General features: G+C 39.8%; 1 protein-coding gene across 6 annotated transcripts in view; it reads left to right on the forward strand.

Moving 5' to 3' along the window:
• Window positions 1–13,600, forward strand: part of veph1 (ventricular zone expressed PH domain-containing 1) — a 119,915-nt gene that overhangs the window by 25,325 nt on the left and 80,990 nt on the right. For 5 of the 6 annotated variants that reach the window (XM_005474530.4, XM_025898359.1, XM_005474528.4 and 2 more), the window contains exons 2-3: window positions 11,658–12,231; window positions 12,399–12,617. In XM_005474530.4, the coding sequence (XP_005474587.1) occupies window positions 12,094–12,231; window positions 12,399–12,617 (357 nt within the window). In that variant the 5' untranslated portion in view covers window positions 11,658–12,093. Of the gene's footprint in view, window positions 1–8,795; window positions 9,091–11,657; window positions 12,232–12,398; window positions 12,618–13,600 lie in introns of those variants that run through there. The other variant, XM_025898358.1, reaches the window with a different exon arrangement.

Here is a 13,600-nt window from a genome sequence, read left to right on the forward strand (position 1 = left end):
GGACCTCAAAATAAATGTCCATGTTTGTTTCAGTTCTAGGAAGCTTTGAGTATTTTGCATTAGTAGTACTGCTGTGTTTGTTGGATCATATTGCTGTAATTATTTCTATGCTTTATATATTCTGAGGTAAGTTGATCTATAGTGTTCCATCATATTCTATAAATATGTTATGTGTTTGTATACTTTGTGCCCAGTTTGACCCATTTAGCAGAAGTCAGCCTGTTTAAGGCTCTGATATCTATTCTGTAGGACTTAAAGCAGTTATGACATGACATGGTCTGATTTTCTCACTCAATAAAGGAATATTTAATATATCAGTCTACTCTTCATTCTATCACAAACGGTTATCACAGCTCGTACATTTTATTTTTACACATATATGTCAGCATTGAGCCAAATTTAGTAATACCAACATATTAAAAGAACAACATTTGTCTCTTATATATAATACATCGATATATACACTGTCAAAGATACTTGTCTTTGAGTGAAGATTTAAGGTGATGGGAAATATAAATAACTGCAACTTGAATCTTTACTGAAGCTCAGTATTTGACACAGAGTTCAAGTTCACTGCTGTAATAACAAGTAATGATTAATATAATAATAACTTTAATATTGGCCATATTATATTTTCATTGCCATTGCCACTTTAGTTTCATGAACAACATTAGTTAATTGTTAATTACTAACTAATTTTAAAATGACTGTTCAGTACAGAAATGAAGCCCAACAATCATGTTTTACAGTCCCGTGGTCTCAGCCTCAGATACTTATCACATCAAAGCTCATAGAAAAACAAACACATGAACAAAAACAAATGAATTTTCTCCTTTATTTCTGTCAAACAATACTGTATGAAACTGTTAGCAGAGCTGCTCTGGGCCACGTCATGGCATAATATTTTTGAGGGAGAATAAAAAGTCAACACACATATCTTATTTCTGACGGAGGACTCTGCCACTACACTTCTCCAGTCCATTCACAAAGTCGTTGCATGGTGAGACATGGATAGGAAGTGGGCGGAGCCTTTTACCGTCATTTTATTGTGACGCAAAGTACAAACACCTGTGGACACACAATCCAACACCCCCACTTGTACACAGGTTGGGGAAAAACAGTCCTCCGAAAAAAACATCTTACATTCCAAACACAAATACAGAGAATTTGTCTAACTTAGACTTTGAAACTGGTTTCGTCATCATATCTGCTACCATTGACTCAGTTGGACAGTAATCAATGAGCACTTTCCTTTCATGTACAGCTGACCTTATAAAATGATATTTCACATCAATGTGTTTACATCTTTGTCTGTTCACTGGATTTTTTGACAAAGCGATTGTTCCCTGATTGTCCTCCAATATCATAGGTATTTCATACTCAAACTCATCAAGATCTTGAATCAAATAAGTCAAATACATACACTCCTGAATTGTTGCTGCTAATGCCATGTATTCGGCTTCACAAGTTGATAGTGCTGTAGTTGTCTGCTTTTGGTTTCCATGATATCAAAGGACCATTTTCATTTAGGCTTACACAATAACCTGTCATACTGCGTCTATCAGAAACATCGGATGCCCAGTCTGCATCACTGTATGCTTGTAGACCTAGTTTTCCACTTGAACATTTCCTAAAACACAGTTCTTTTCCTTGACTACCTTTTAGATACCTCAGAACATGTTTCACTGCTGTCCAATCATCAACAGTTGGCGCATTGAAGTGTTGTGACAGTTTGCTGACAACATAGCTTAAATCAGGTCGCGTACAATAGCTCAGATAAATAAGACATCCTACCGCTTCACGATATCTCCTCACATCTGGTAATGTCTCGAATTTATCAGAATGAGTCCATTTCTGTTCACAGGGTGTTAACCTTGGCTTACAGTTTTGCATGTTAAATCTTTTTAAAATGTTCTCAATATATATTTTCTGTGACATTTTGACACATTCTTTTTCTTGAAGAAAATCTATTCCTAGAAAATGGTTAAGTTTCCCCAGATCTTTCATTTGGAATTTAGAAGAGAGCATTTCTTTCACGCCTGAAAGCACATTTTCATTGTTAGCTGCAATGAGTAAATCATCCACCCACACTATGATGATTACTTTTTCACTTTCAGTTTCTTTTGAATACACACAATGATCAGCAATATTTTGTCTAAATCCACAACTGCTTAAATAGTCATGTAAGGTTTGGTTCCAGTTACGACCCGATTGCTTCAGCCCATAAAGTGATTTCTTTAGTCTATACACCAGTTTATTAGTCTCACTTGATTCTGTCTCAAAACCTTCTGGTTGTTGTATATATATTTCTTCATTTATTGGTGCGTGTAGATAGGCGGTTTTTACATCCATCTGGTGAACCAACATATCATCCTGAACCACTTTCTGCATCAAAACTCTCACACTCGATAAATTAGCAGTCGGTGAAAAAGTCTCCTCATAATCAACTCCTTTTGTTTGACTAAAACCTTTAGCCACAAATCGAGCTTTATATCTGTCTGATCCGTCTGAGTTCTTTTTAACGGCATAAACCCATTTACCCCCCACTGCTTTCTTACCCTCTGGTAAAGTGGTTAAAGTAAATGTGTCATTCTTCTTAAGGGATTGAATTTCTTCATTCACCGCTTTTTCCCATTCTTTTGACTCACTTGACACAATAGCTTCGCTAAATGATGTGGGTATTTCACACAACAATCTGTAGCAATAATCAACACTAGTTTGCATCTGTTCATTTTCACACTCTTTCACATCCGTGATATAATCACTCAAATAATCAGGTCTCTTTCTGATTCTGGATGGATAACGTGTAGCTCCAGCATCTACTTTATCCTCAGTTTTAACCTCGGACTCAGTTTGACTGCTTTCACTACCATCTGGAATGTCCTCATCCTTCGTCTGTTTGGGTTCACCATCTTTTCTGGATTCATAAACCTCATCTTCATACATCTGATCACTCTGTGTTTGTTGATCCATTGTCGCGGGATTTAGTATTTTTATCAATCTGTGCTTTTCAACCTTCCCGGTTTTTGGGAAATAGATCAAATATGCTGGACTATTTTTGTCATATCCCAAGAAAACACCTTTGTCGCATCTTGGATCCAGCTTTCCCCTATTTTGTTTATAAGCATAGCACAATGATCCGAATTTTTTCATTCTAGAAAGATCAGGTCTTTTTCCAGTTAACATCTTATACGCTGTCTGACCTGTGCGTTTGTTAAAACATCGGTTCCTAATCACTCCCGCGGTTTGTACTGCATATGGCCATAAAGACTTTGGCAATTCACTCTCAACTAACATGCATCTCGCCATGTCAAAAAGTGTACGCCAGTTCCTCTCTGCTGTTCCGTTTTGATGAGGCGAATATGGCGCCGAAGTTTCCTGCCTAATGCCGTGTCTACTTAATAAATCTCTGAACTGACTGCTTGTAAATTCAGTTCCATTATCAGAACGAATGCACTTGATTTTCCCATATGACGCCACATCTGCAATAAATCTTTCAGTTGCTTGAGTTGTATCACTTTTGTGTTTCAGATTATATACAAATGTTGCACCTGAATAATCATCAACAAACGACAAAACAAACTTAAACCCTTCTTTAGAGTTTGGCGTAATCGGACCAGCCAAATCCGTATGTACCAACTCTAATGCTGCCCTTGCCTTTTCATCCGGTTCTCGGTTCCTAGTTTGAATAAACTTCCCTTGTATACAGGCTTCACATTGCATATTTTTGTTGATTTTACCCTTAATTTCCATTCCATCAACGACATTTTGCAGATTTTGAACATCCTCATAATTACAGTGTCCTAGGATTTCATGCCACGTTTGCATATCAAAACATCCATTACATTTATCTTCAAACTCTTGCACAGTGTTTATAAAGAACAGTCTCTCGTGTTCATATATAGGGAATTTTGTTCCATCAACATGTTTAAGAAAACTGTCCCCGTGTTTGAAAACCACAGTGGCTCCGTTACTAGTAGCTGCTTTTACTGACAAAATGTCCTGTGGGAACGATGGAATGTAGAGTGCTTGTTTCAATGTTACCTTGTGGCTGCGTCCTTTACTGTCGATCATACTTATCTCAGCATCTCCTCGGCGCTTTGCAGCTCCTCTGCTCCGCCTTCCGTCAGCCAACTCTACACAATGAGCCTCGGGTCGAAATGTGTCATCAAAAGTCTTAAAACTCTCGATCTTCGTGAAGATATGTGACGTCGCTCCCGTATCCACCAATAGCTGGTTATTCAGCATCTCTTGGCCGCCGTCCGGGACCCTCTGGGGTTTGGAGCCCGTCTTGAACGCGTAGTCCTTCTCCACGACCCCTCTCACTTCATCCCGTCTTAGCTTCCTTCTACAGGTCGCATCTTTGTGTGTACTACTCCGGCAAAAACTGCACCATACTCTAGATCGGCACGTTCTTGCAGTGTGTCCCTTTAGTCCACATTTAAAACACACAATCTCATTATTCTTTGATCTTCGGTCATCTGCTCGCCATGAAGTAGAATCCTGGTCTGATTGCACTTTTGTCCTCATTACGTTGTCATCAGTTACAGCCGCACGCATTCTCTCGGTTTCTTCATAACTTCTGAGTTTTACTTTAAACTCTGAAAATGTGATTTTTGCTTCACTCTGTGTAACGTGCACAATCAGGGTTTAAACGTCTCTGGTAGACCTTTCATTATCATTGCGATCAGAAGTCCATCAGTTAGTGACTCACCCGCATTTTTTAACGCTGTGATAATTGCTTCTGCTCGGATAATATAGTCTGTCACACTTTCATTCTTTTCATTTGTGAGAGAAGTGAGTTCGGTGTACAGACTTATGATCCTTGGCTTGCCCACTCCTGCATAATGACCTCTCAAAATTTTTAGGGCCTTCCGTCCGTCATCAACTGCATCTCTCATAACTAACGATAAACTTTTGTCATCCAGAAATTGTATCAACTCTGCATATGCTTCTGCATTTTTGTCATCATCTTCACCATCGGCTTCTTCATCACCCTCAGCCTTTAAGATGACATCTTTCAAACCTTGTAGTCTGAGATGACCAAGGAACTTTGTTTCCCATATCTCATATTTCCTTTCATCTCCATCAAATTGCAAACGGGAATATCGACTGCCCGACTCTGCCGTGCGTCTGCTCATGATGCACAAAAACGCTTACTCACTCAATCGTGCCAAACTTTTAACACCTGCCGGTAACTTGCGCAGCGGAAGCGTGCTGGGCCCATAACCTGTTAGCAGAGCTGCTCTGGGCCACGTCATGGCATAATATTTTTGAGGGAGAATAAAAAGTCAACACACATATCTTATTTCTGACGGAGGACTCTGCCACTACACTTCTCCAGTCCATTCACAAAGTCGTTGCATGGTGAGACATGGATAGGAAGTGGGCGGAGCCTTTTACCGTCATTTTATTGTGACGCAAAGTACAAACACCTGTGGACACACAATCCAACAGAAACGTTTCCAGCGGTGAGTATCATGGTTGCTAGGCAACCTGAGCAGTGCGACGGAGCCTAGACCGTCCCATTTCACAAGCCTCTCACTTCCGACCTTAGCGGTCTTTGAGTACGCGGCCCTTGTGGACTGCTAAGGCTGCGTATTTTAAGGCTGCAGACCCTGAATTGGGATACAGCCACAGAGACAGAACACCAAACCATGATAACCGAAACATGGGAAAATAATAATCAAAACTGTACACTAAGAAAGCAGAACAACAAAGCATGGAGCAGCAAAAAACCAAAACACAGACAGCAATAAATACAAAACACACAGTGAAGGGAAAGGGTGAACACAAGACCCAGGGAACACAGATAAACGTGAAGGCAAGAGGACCTAAAACAGTGAATAAAAAATAACCACAAACTCAAAATGCTGGGTCGAGAGACCCAGGACCATGACACCTAAATGCATTGAGTTGCCACTATGTGATTGCCCAATTAGTGAGTAGTTAACGAGCAGTTCGAGGTGTACCCAATAAAGGTCACTCTTTTTTACATTTGTTTTAGAATTGCAATATCCTCTTTACACAGGGCCAGGAAAGCATTTCCCCTTGAAAAATAAGATAATAGAAAACAACCTATATTTGTATTCACTCAGGTTCTCTTCATCTAATCTGATAACAGATAAATGAGAGAACAAACCAAAAAATAAATAACTTATCAGTCAAATACTTTTTCATACCACTTTGTAAGTACGTAACTGTATTTACTTAGTATAACTGTGAATAATTACACAAAACCTTAGTGTTTCATATAAAAGCAAAGCTTCATATGTCTTCTTTCCAACAAGGTAAAGCAGGCTTTTATTACAATTAAGTTCAACATACAGTGGTTCATTTGGTGTGGTCATTTTGGAACATTTCCCAGTTATCTAACCCACATGTGAATTGGAAGGACTGTGTAAGAATTGGCGGGACAACTACACACAAGCCTCATTATTATTCACACATGTGTGAATATTCATGAGGTCCTGCTATTACACACGCTACCACCAGGGGCACTCTTGGTGATACACAGATTTAACACAAAATCAAGTTTATATGTATTAAACCGACATCTTGCTTTTTTTGTTTTTTTAGGGTTAGTGGACCAATAGAAACCACTCTACGTTGTTAGATTTCAGTCAAAATTAGCAGGACACCGCCTCTGTCCTGTTAATTCAAAATGTCCTTCTAGTGTGGTGTGTATTCAGACGAAATGTCCAGCTAATACATGTTTACCAACGCACACACACACACACACACACACACACACACACACACACACACACATGTGCACACTGCTACTCAGTTACTCAGGCAGGCTGTGACATAGTAAGAGTAGGAAAGGATACATTACATAACACAGCATTTCACTAGTAAGGAGAGACAGAAGCATACGTATGCTGTATGTAAAGGTGAATGCAAGTGTTGTTGGGCACTCAGGTGGAATAATGGATGTTCAGTGTGTGAGTTGTCTGCAGTTTACACAGCAAGTTCACAACTTGGAAACATAATCCATCTCCAGCTTTCTCTCAGTCTGGGACTCGGTCTGGTGGCTCCTCCATTTCTTCTTCTTTTCTCCCCTTGGTGTTGTTTGGTCCTTTCCATCTCTTTCCTATGCCTCTTTTCTTTTTCAGTCTTAGTTATTATGGGGAGAGTAAGCTGAGCAGACTCTATATTAAAGCTGGACTTATCCACCATTCATTTGTGGAAACTTTAGTCTAAGATTTTGGTTTTCTGAAACCAGATTAGGAATACCAGAAATTTAGCAGTCGGTACCAACACCAGTAGAATTACATGATTTCTGACTCCCAGTTTGATGCCAAAATGATCATCCCACATACTGAAACATCAATGTGGTGGCATTATATATTTAAAATGTTAACTTTAAATTTTATTGACCAGACACAGACTGAAATGTTAGGATGGTTGCCGAGTAGGATGCTAACGTTCCAGTTTCATTATGTTGGCATAATTGTAGCTATTGCTAACATTTTAGCCTGTGGAACAAAGTTGATTTCACACTGGTAGTGCCAGCTGTCTCAAACAAAATGGTAAAGTGCTAATCAGAATACCATAAGAAGGATAACACTGTGAATGGTGTTACTGTGAACAGAAACTTGAATTCTGGGTGCTGGTCTTATAGCTAATTTATTAAATTGGTATTATTTTCTCTCTCTTAGTCTAAATAAAACACAATAACATAATTTTTATATAGTTTGTGAGTCTGTTATCATCCTCTAATCACCCCACCAGTATTTCCATAGCTGACTCTACCTTTCGTATCGATGAGTTGGAGCAGAGCTAATGCTAGACTACAACACTTACAGCCGTATGCCGCCACCTTGCGTACTGTCGTGTTTCCACAATTATGATGCCAAATGCCACTGCAGAAATCCTTTCTGGTAACGACTGTAAACCAGATGATATTGCAGTATAATTCAGTTTCTACAGCTCTGAATGCTCATCATGTCTTTAAAACCCAAAAAGGGGATATTTTAGTCCAAATGAAGCTATAATTTATTTATTAGGACTGGTGTATTAGACCATAACCCACTGAGCAAAAACTTACCGAAAAGACCTCTAAGCATTGTTGACATTTGGTATGTCTTTGAACTGTAGGAGGAAACCTGAGTACTCACACAAGCCCAAGGAGAAAATGCAAATCCAAACAGAACGGCTACAACCAACCAACCGGGGGTTTAAACTCAAAACCTTCTTTCTCAGATGCCCTAATTTGTAGCCACATGTATACAAATAGCATAAGCGCATTTGTTAAATATTAGTCTTTCCAACACGCTGCAAAAAGGACTCTTCAGCTTTCACTTTTTGAACAAATTCATATGTGAAGTGGCATATTTTTAAAGGCTATGACTGGCTGACCAGATTTAGCCCAGAAAACATCATCCATTGATGTCTGGTGCTTGGTGGGATTAGTCTTGAATAGCTGTACACACTCCCAGGAAGGTATGTATGTCATACAGTACATCCTTATCAAAAAGTTAAGAAATACACAGTGTACAGGTTTGGAGTACATGTTAACAGTGTAAATAACAACACACTCATACTGTATTTTTGGGAACTCCTTGCACAGAAAGAGCTTGTGATTATTCCTCTTCACAGCTGTGTGTTGGCCTGTCTTTGTGTGACAGATAAACCTCTTTGCTCTGTGTTTATGGCTGTTTTGTTGTTTTGATCCCAAAGCCACGGCTCGGACCAGTAAGAATTCTCGATGTGGTATCCTGGCAATGGTTGGGTTTCCATGGCCGTCGCTGGCTTGGCAGGACAGATAACGGCCTCCCAAGTGGTCAGCTTTGTGCGTTCCTTTTGGTCTGGCTTGGGCTCGCTCCAGTGTGGCTTTCAGTGAAACGGTGCGAGGATGAGACGGTGTCTGATTGTAGAGGGAAGCTGGTGCAGGAAGCAGAAAATGACACAGATACATATGTTTAGCTGCTCGTCCTCTCAAAGGAGGCAGAGTTCTGCTGTGAGCAAAGTCATCGTGATCACAGGCAGCAGACACGCCGGGTGGCTGCTTCAGAAAGAAAGCGTGCGCGAATGCTTCAAACCGCCCAGAAAGCAGCGAGAACAGCGACAACGGCGAGAACAGCAGTGCGTTTATGTGTTTACATTTTTGTATAGAAAATAAGGAGCGCTAAGCCAGTGATATGTCACACTTTTAGAAGCAGTCTCAGTGTGTGTGTATATGTGTGCGTGTGCATATGTAATCCTTTGCCCTTCCGGCGTCGCTCCGGTGTGAATGATTTAATGTTTAATTGAAGCTGACAAGAGCAACAGTAATGCAAGTAAATGGTTAACATGCTACTTTTGAGTTGCCACAACTTTGAACTCTATTCATAACACTGGGACACTGTGTATTCTGTTCGACTCATTACCTTTATTTACTTTACCAATCATTATAATACATTATTTGTGCAGAGTATAACAGTTAGAGTTGCACCAGATATGCAATATATTATTATAATGTTTTAACTTATGCTGCTAAAAAGAGGGCAGAGATACAGACTGCCAAAGCTCTCCTCTGCAGCACACATCCTGACTTTACTCGTCCTTTTAAACTGGAGGTATAGATGCTGGGGGTCAGCATAAACCTCTTGTTTTTTTTACTCCAAATACTCCATCCAGATTCGTGAGGTGGTCACTCCTTGTGCAGGATTTTCAAGAAAGACAGCGCGTCTGCCATCACATTCTTTCTTTCTTGGTCTTTTGGAAGATGTGGGTGTTATGGCCATTATTGCATTTCTTGCATTTTAGTAAGTTATTTCTTTTTTTTTTTTTGTTCTTTGTGTACCAGGTGTGACGCCTCTAGCTTTGAGGATCTTTGAGTGTACCTGCGGGTCAACATCTGGCCATTTTAAAAGCCCTGGTTCCATCCTCGACCTGTAAACCTCTGTGAAAATGCGTGTGGTTCTTGTTTAGAGACCTTTGCAGCTCTTTGCAAAGCGATTAACCCACATGTTGTTTATGTCAGTGAAGCAGAGGGCGTGAACTGCATTTATCTTTTGCACAGTTTTCTTCTGCTTTGCTTATTTTAGGGTGTTAGGCTTACCACGTCTTTCATTCAGCTTTGTTTTTACTCATGTAAATGCAATAGATAAAGATAAAAACTTTTATTTGCCATTTGTATACATGCACTGTCTGGGTACATAGCGCTTAGAGTCGGAGTCAAATACATACACACACAGATAAACAAAGTGCACTTAGAGGTGAAGTCAGGTTTCTTTTTTTAAACAGACAAAGATGAAGAAAAAAATATGTCAAGTAATTTCAAGTGTAGAACAATAGTTCCTGTATTGCACTTAAATGACTGTGGAATAGGAAAATATTTGCCACTGAGATATATATACATATATATGTATATGTATATATATATATATATATATATATATATATTGTGCATCCAAATGTGTATTAAACTGAATAAATTGACTTTGTGAGTATTTTAGTTATTCCTTATTTCGGTTTTAGTCAGACTGTGACGGGAAAGAAGTTGTGGTGGAAGTGTGTGTGTTTGTGTGTGTGACCAGCACTGTTCTTTCAGATAAAGCTGGTTCCATTTGTTGGTCTGGCCTTGGTTCACCCTGGAGTAATTTGCTTTCAGGTATTGGTATGCATTAATAAATAACGGGCTTTAACTGAGAACTTGTGGTTAGACTCTGGTTTGGGCAGCAGGCCAGGGACTCCCTTTTAACTTTTGTGCTATGCTCCCTGCTATCATTTTCTAAATGTGCGCGATATGATTAAATGCTGTCTGGCTAAGATTTAGATACAAGATTATTTATTTACTATAACATAGTGATGCCAACACACAGGTCTCTGATGTGGAGCACATGCTTTTACCTTCAGTCTCACATTCACATGCTGCTCCAGCAACTTTTCTCCAAATGAGAGGCATGTTGTAGAGTAGAAGTGCACTATATAAGAACCAGTCCATTTACCAGAGACAGGCAGAATGGTGAATCTCAGTCTGTACTTTTCTACATCTCACACAGGTGAGCTTTCACACACGGTTACATCTCTAGAACAGTGGCTATTATGAGGTTCAAAGCTCTCTCACAGCTGTATGGGCATTTTTACTGCACTGTTGTGTTGTTATGGGACTTGGGGCCATAAATACACAAGCTAGTTAAAGGACTGCCCCCAACTGAACCCTCTACGCTGGGAACCCTGCGCTTTAACTGTAATAAAATGGTTAGGAACAGGATTCAACTAGTTGGACTACCCTGGTCCTTTTAAAAGAAAACACAATTAACCTGCAGCTAACTAATGCACATCTTATTTGTTTAATCAGTACAACAAACAGAATGTGAAATTCATGCTGAACCTTTTTGTTTCCAGGATTTAGACTAAGCTAAAATAAGCAGCATTATGACAGATAAGAGTTGTATCAATCTTCATGTCTGTGTCTTGCAAAGAATTTTATTTCTTATGAACCACTCCTCCTTTAATTGAGATGTTTTGGAGAGCAAAAATCGCACGCAAAAATAAATATCCGATGCTCGACAGCATCTCTGACTTGCTCCGAATTAATTTTCCCAGCTTTTCAAATGATCTCTGCCTGGAAGAAGATTTTGTGTGCAAAATGACGATCCCAGCATTTCCTTCTCTTTAGTTAATTTAAGCCTTCACTCTCTCTTTTTTTGTCCTCTCTCCTTCAGGACTCAGCTGCAGAAGGACTGCCTTCTTCAGAATATGCCCTGTCTCCATGGTAACAGGCCTCAGGCAGACCCAGAAAAATGTTGGCCCAAGCTCGTCAACCTTACCTGATGCTGGACTAGGCTGGAGAGGATTTTAACAAAAATTATAAAACTAACAAGTCCTAATATGATGCATCCGATATTTCTTTGTGTATAAAAGTGTGTGCCTGAAAATCTTCATATATTTCAGCTTTATTACATTTTAGAAAGACTTACTTTCCCGCATCCCTGGCAGAAAAGAGTCTTCTATTTAAATATCTTTCTAAAACCAGGAGATGAAGAAAAAGATTGCTATGGTATTCAAGACATTATGTCAGGGACTCTTTCTCAGTTAAGTGATCTTAAACTGTGCGGAGGCGGTCCCAGGCTCGTCTCAAGGTCCTAAACCAGGACAAGGATGCACCAGCTGTTTAGCCAAGTGCTCGGCCAGAGGGATCTGTCCAGAGCAGGTGATCTGTTCTCTCTGGAGGACGCAGACATTGAAGACTGTCTGTCTCAAGCTCTGGACCAGATTAAGGCAATCTCCTGCTCACCGGTAAGTTGACGTGTTTAGATCAGTGCAACCAACACACACAGTTGGTATTTATTCAAAAATTACAAAGCAGATGCCATTAATTATTTATGCCCTTATGCATAATTCATTCCTTTTGTCCTTACTTTATCATTGTATTCCTAATTTTGCATCCTGTTGCTGGCTGACAGGACTATTTGACCAATGACAATGACCAGGCAGTGGTAGAGATTTGCATAACGCGCATCACCACAGCCATAAGGGAGACGGGCTCCATCGAGCGACACAGCACGGCGCTGGTGGGACTGTGGGAGTCCTGTCTGGAGCATAACCTCACCCCGCAAGGTGAAAACACAGAGGACACTCCGCATGCTAAGATAGCCTCTGACATCACCAGCTGTATCCTGCAGGTATACGCACACGCTCGCATGCACACATCATTGTTTGTTTTACCTGAAGCACATAAAGGACACACATACTCACAAACCTCTCAGGATATTATGTGTGCTTAGGGTATTTAGTTTTTAGTGCTCATGGGATGGAACTTAAAATTTACAGTACTGTGCAAAAGTCCCAAGCCATCCCTCTTTTGTAAAATTTTCTCAGTGGCGACAGGTCTGATTGAGGGATGAATCCAAATCTAAAATTTCTGATTCAAATCATTGGAGGTCAGGAGAGAGATACAACAGTGAGCGTCTACAACCATCAGCAAAACACAGTGGAGGCTCTGTCATGGTTTGCAGCTGCATTTCAGTCAGTGATGTCAGAGATCTTGTCAAAATTGACGGAATTTTGAACACAGAAAAGTGCCGTCAGATTTTAAATTCACCATTCACCACCATCTGGAAAACATCCATAGAAGAGCTTTGAATGTCCTTTAAGAAATCTGGAGAACTTTTCCTGAAGATTACTTAAAAAAATGACAAGAAAGCTGCCTAAGAGAGTTCAGGCTGTGTTGAAGAATAAAGGTGGTTGCTATAAATATTGACTCTCAAGATCATTAAAATTGCTCAAACTCTGTTTTTGGCTTGTATACTGGATTTCCATATATGTTTGTAGGAGTTTTAATAAGTCATTGCACATATTTTCCATTTCCCTAACAAAACGTTAAAAAATGAGGAGTGGGCTCAGACTTTTGCACAGTACTCTAACATTCCCTTTCATCTCAGCCACACACCTATAGCTTGTACAGTTGCAACTTGCAACCACATTAAGAACTGCCAAAGTACTTTGAACTGCCTGCTACTATGAGTGTCTACAGGATACTCACACACAAATACACAGACTTGCAGAATGGAAAAAGGCCATTGGGAGCACTTTGCTATAACCTATTTTACTGATGCATTAATATGCACTACACTAGACTTCATCAATAGCTGTTGTAGGAAGGGTT

The sequence above is a fragment of the Oreochromis niloticus genome, linkage group LG14 (genome assembly GCF_001858045.2).
Source record: "Oreochromis niloticus isolate F11D_XX linkage group LG14, O_niloticus_UMD_NMBU, whole genome shotgun sequence".
Lineage (NCBI taxonomy): Eukaryota > Metazoa > Chordata > Actinopteri > Cichliformes > Cichlidae > Oreochromis > Oreochromis niloticus.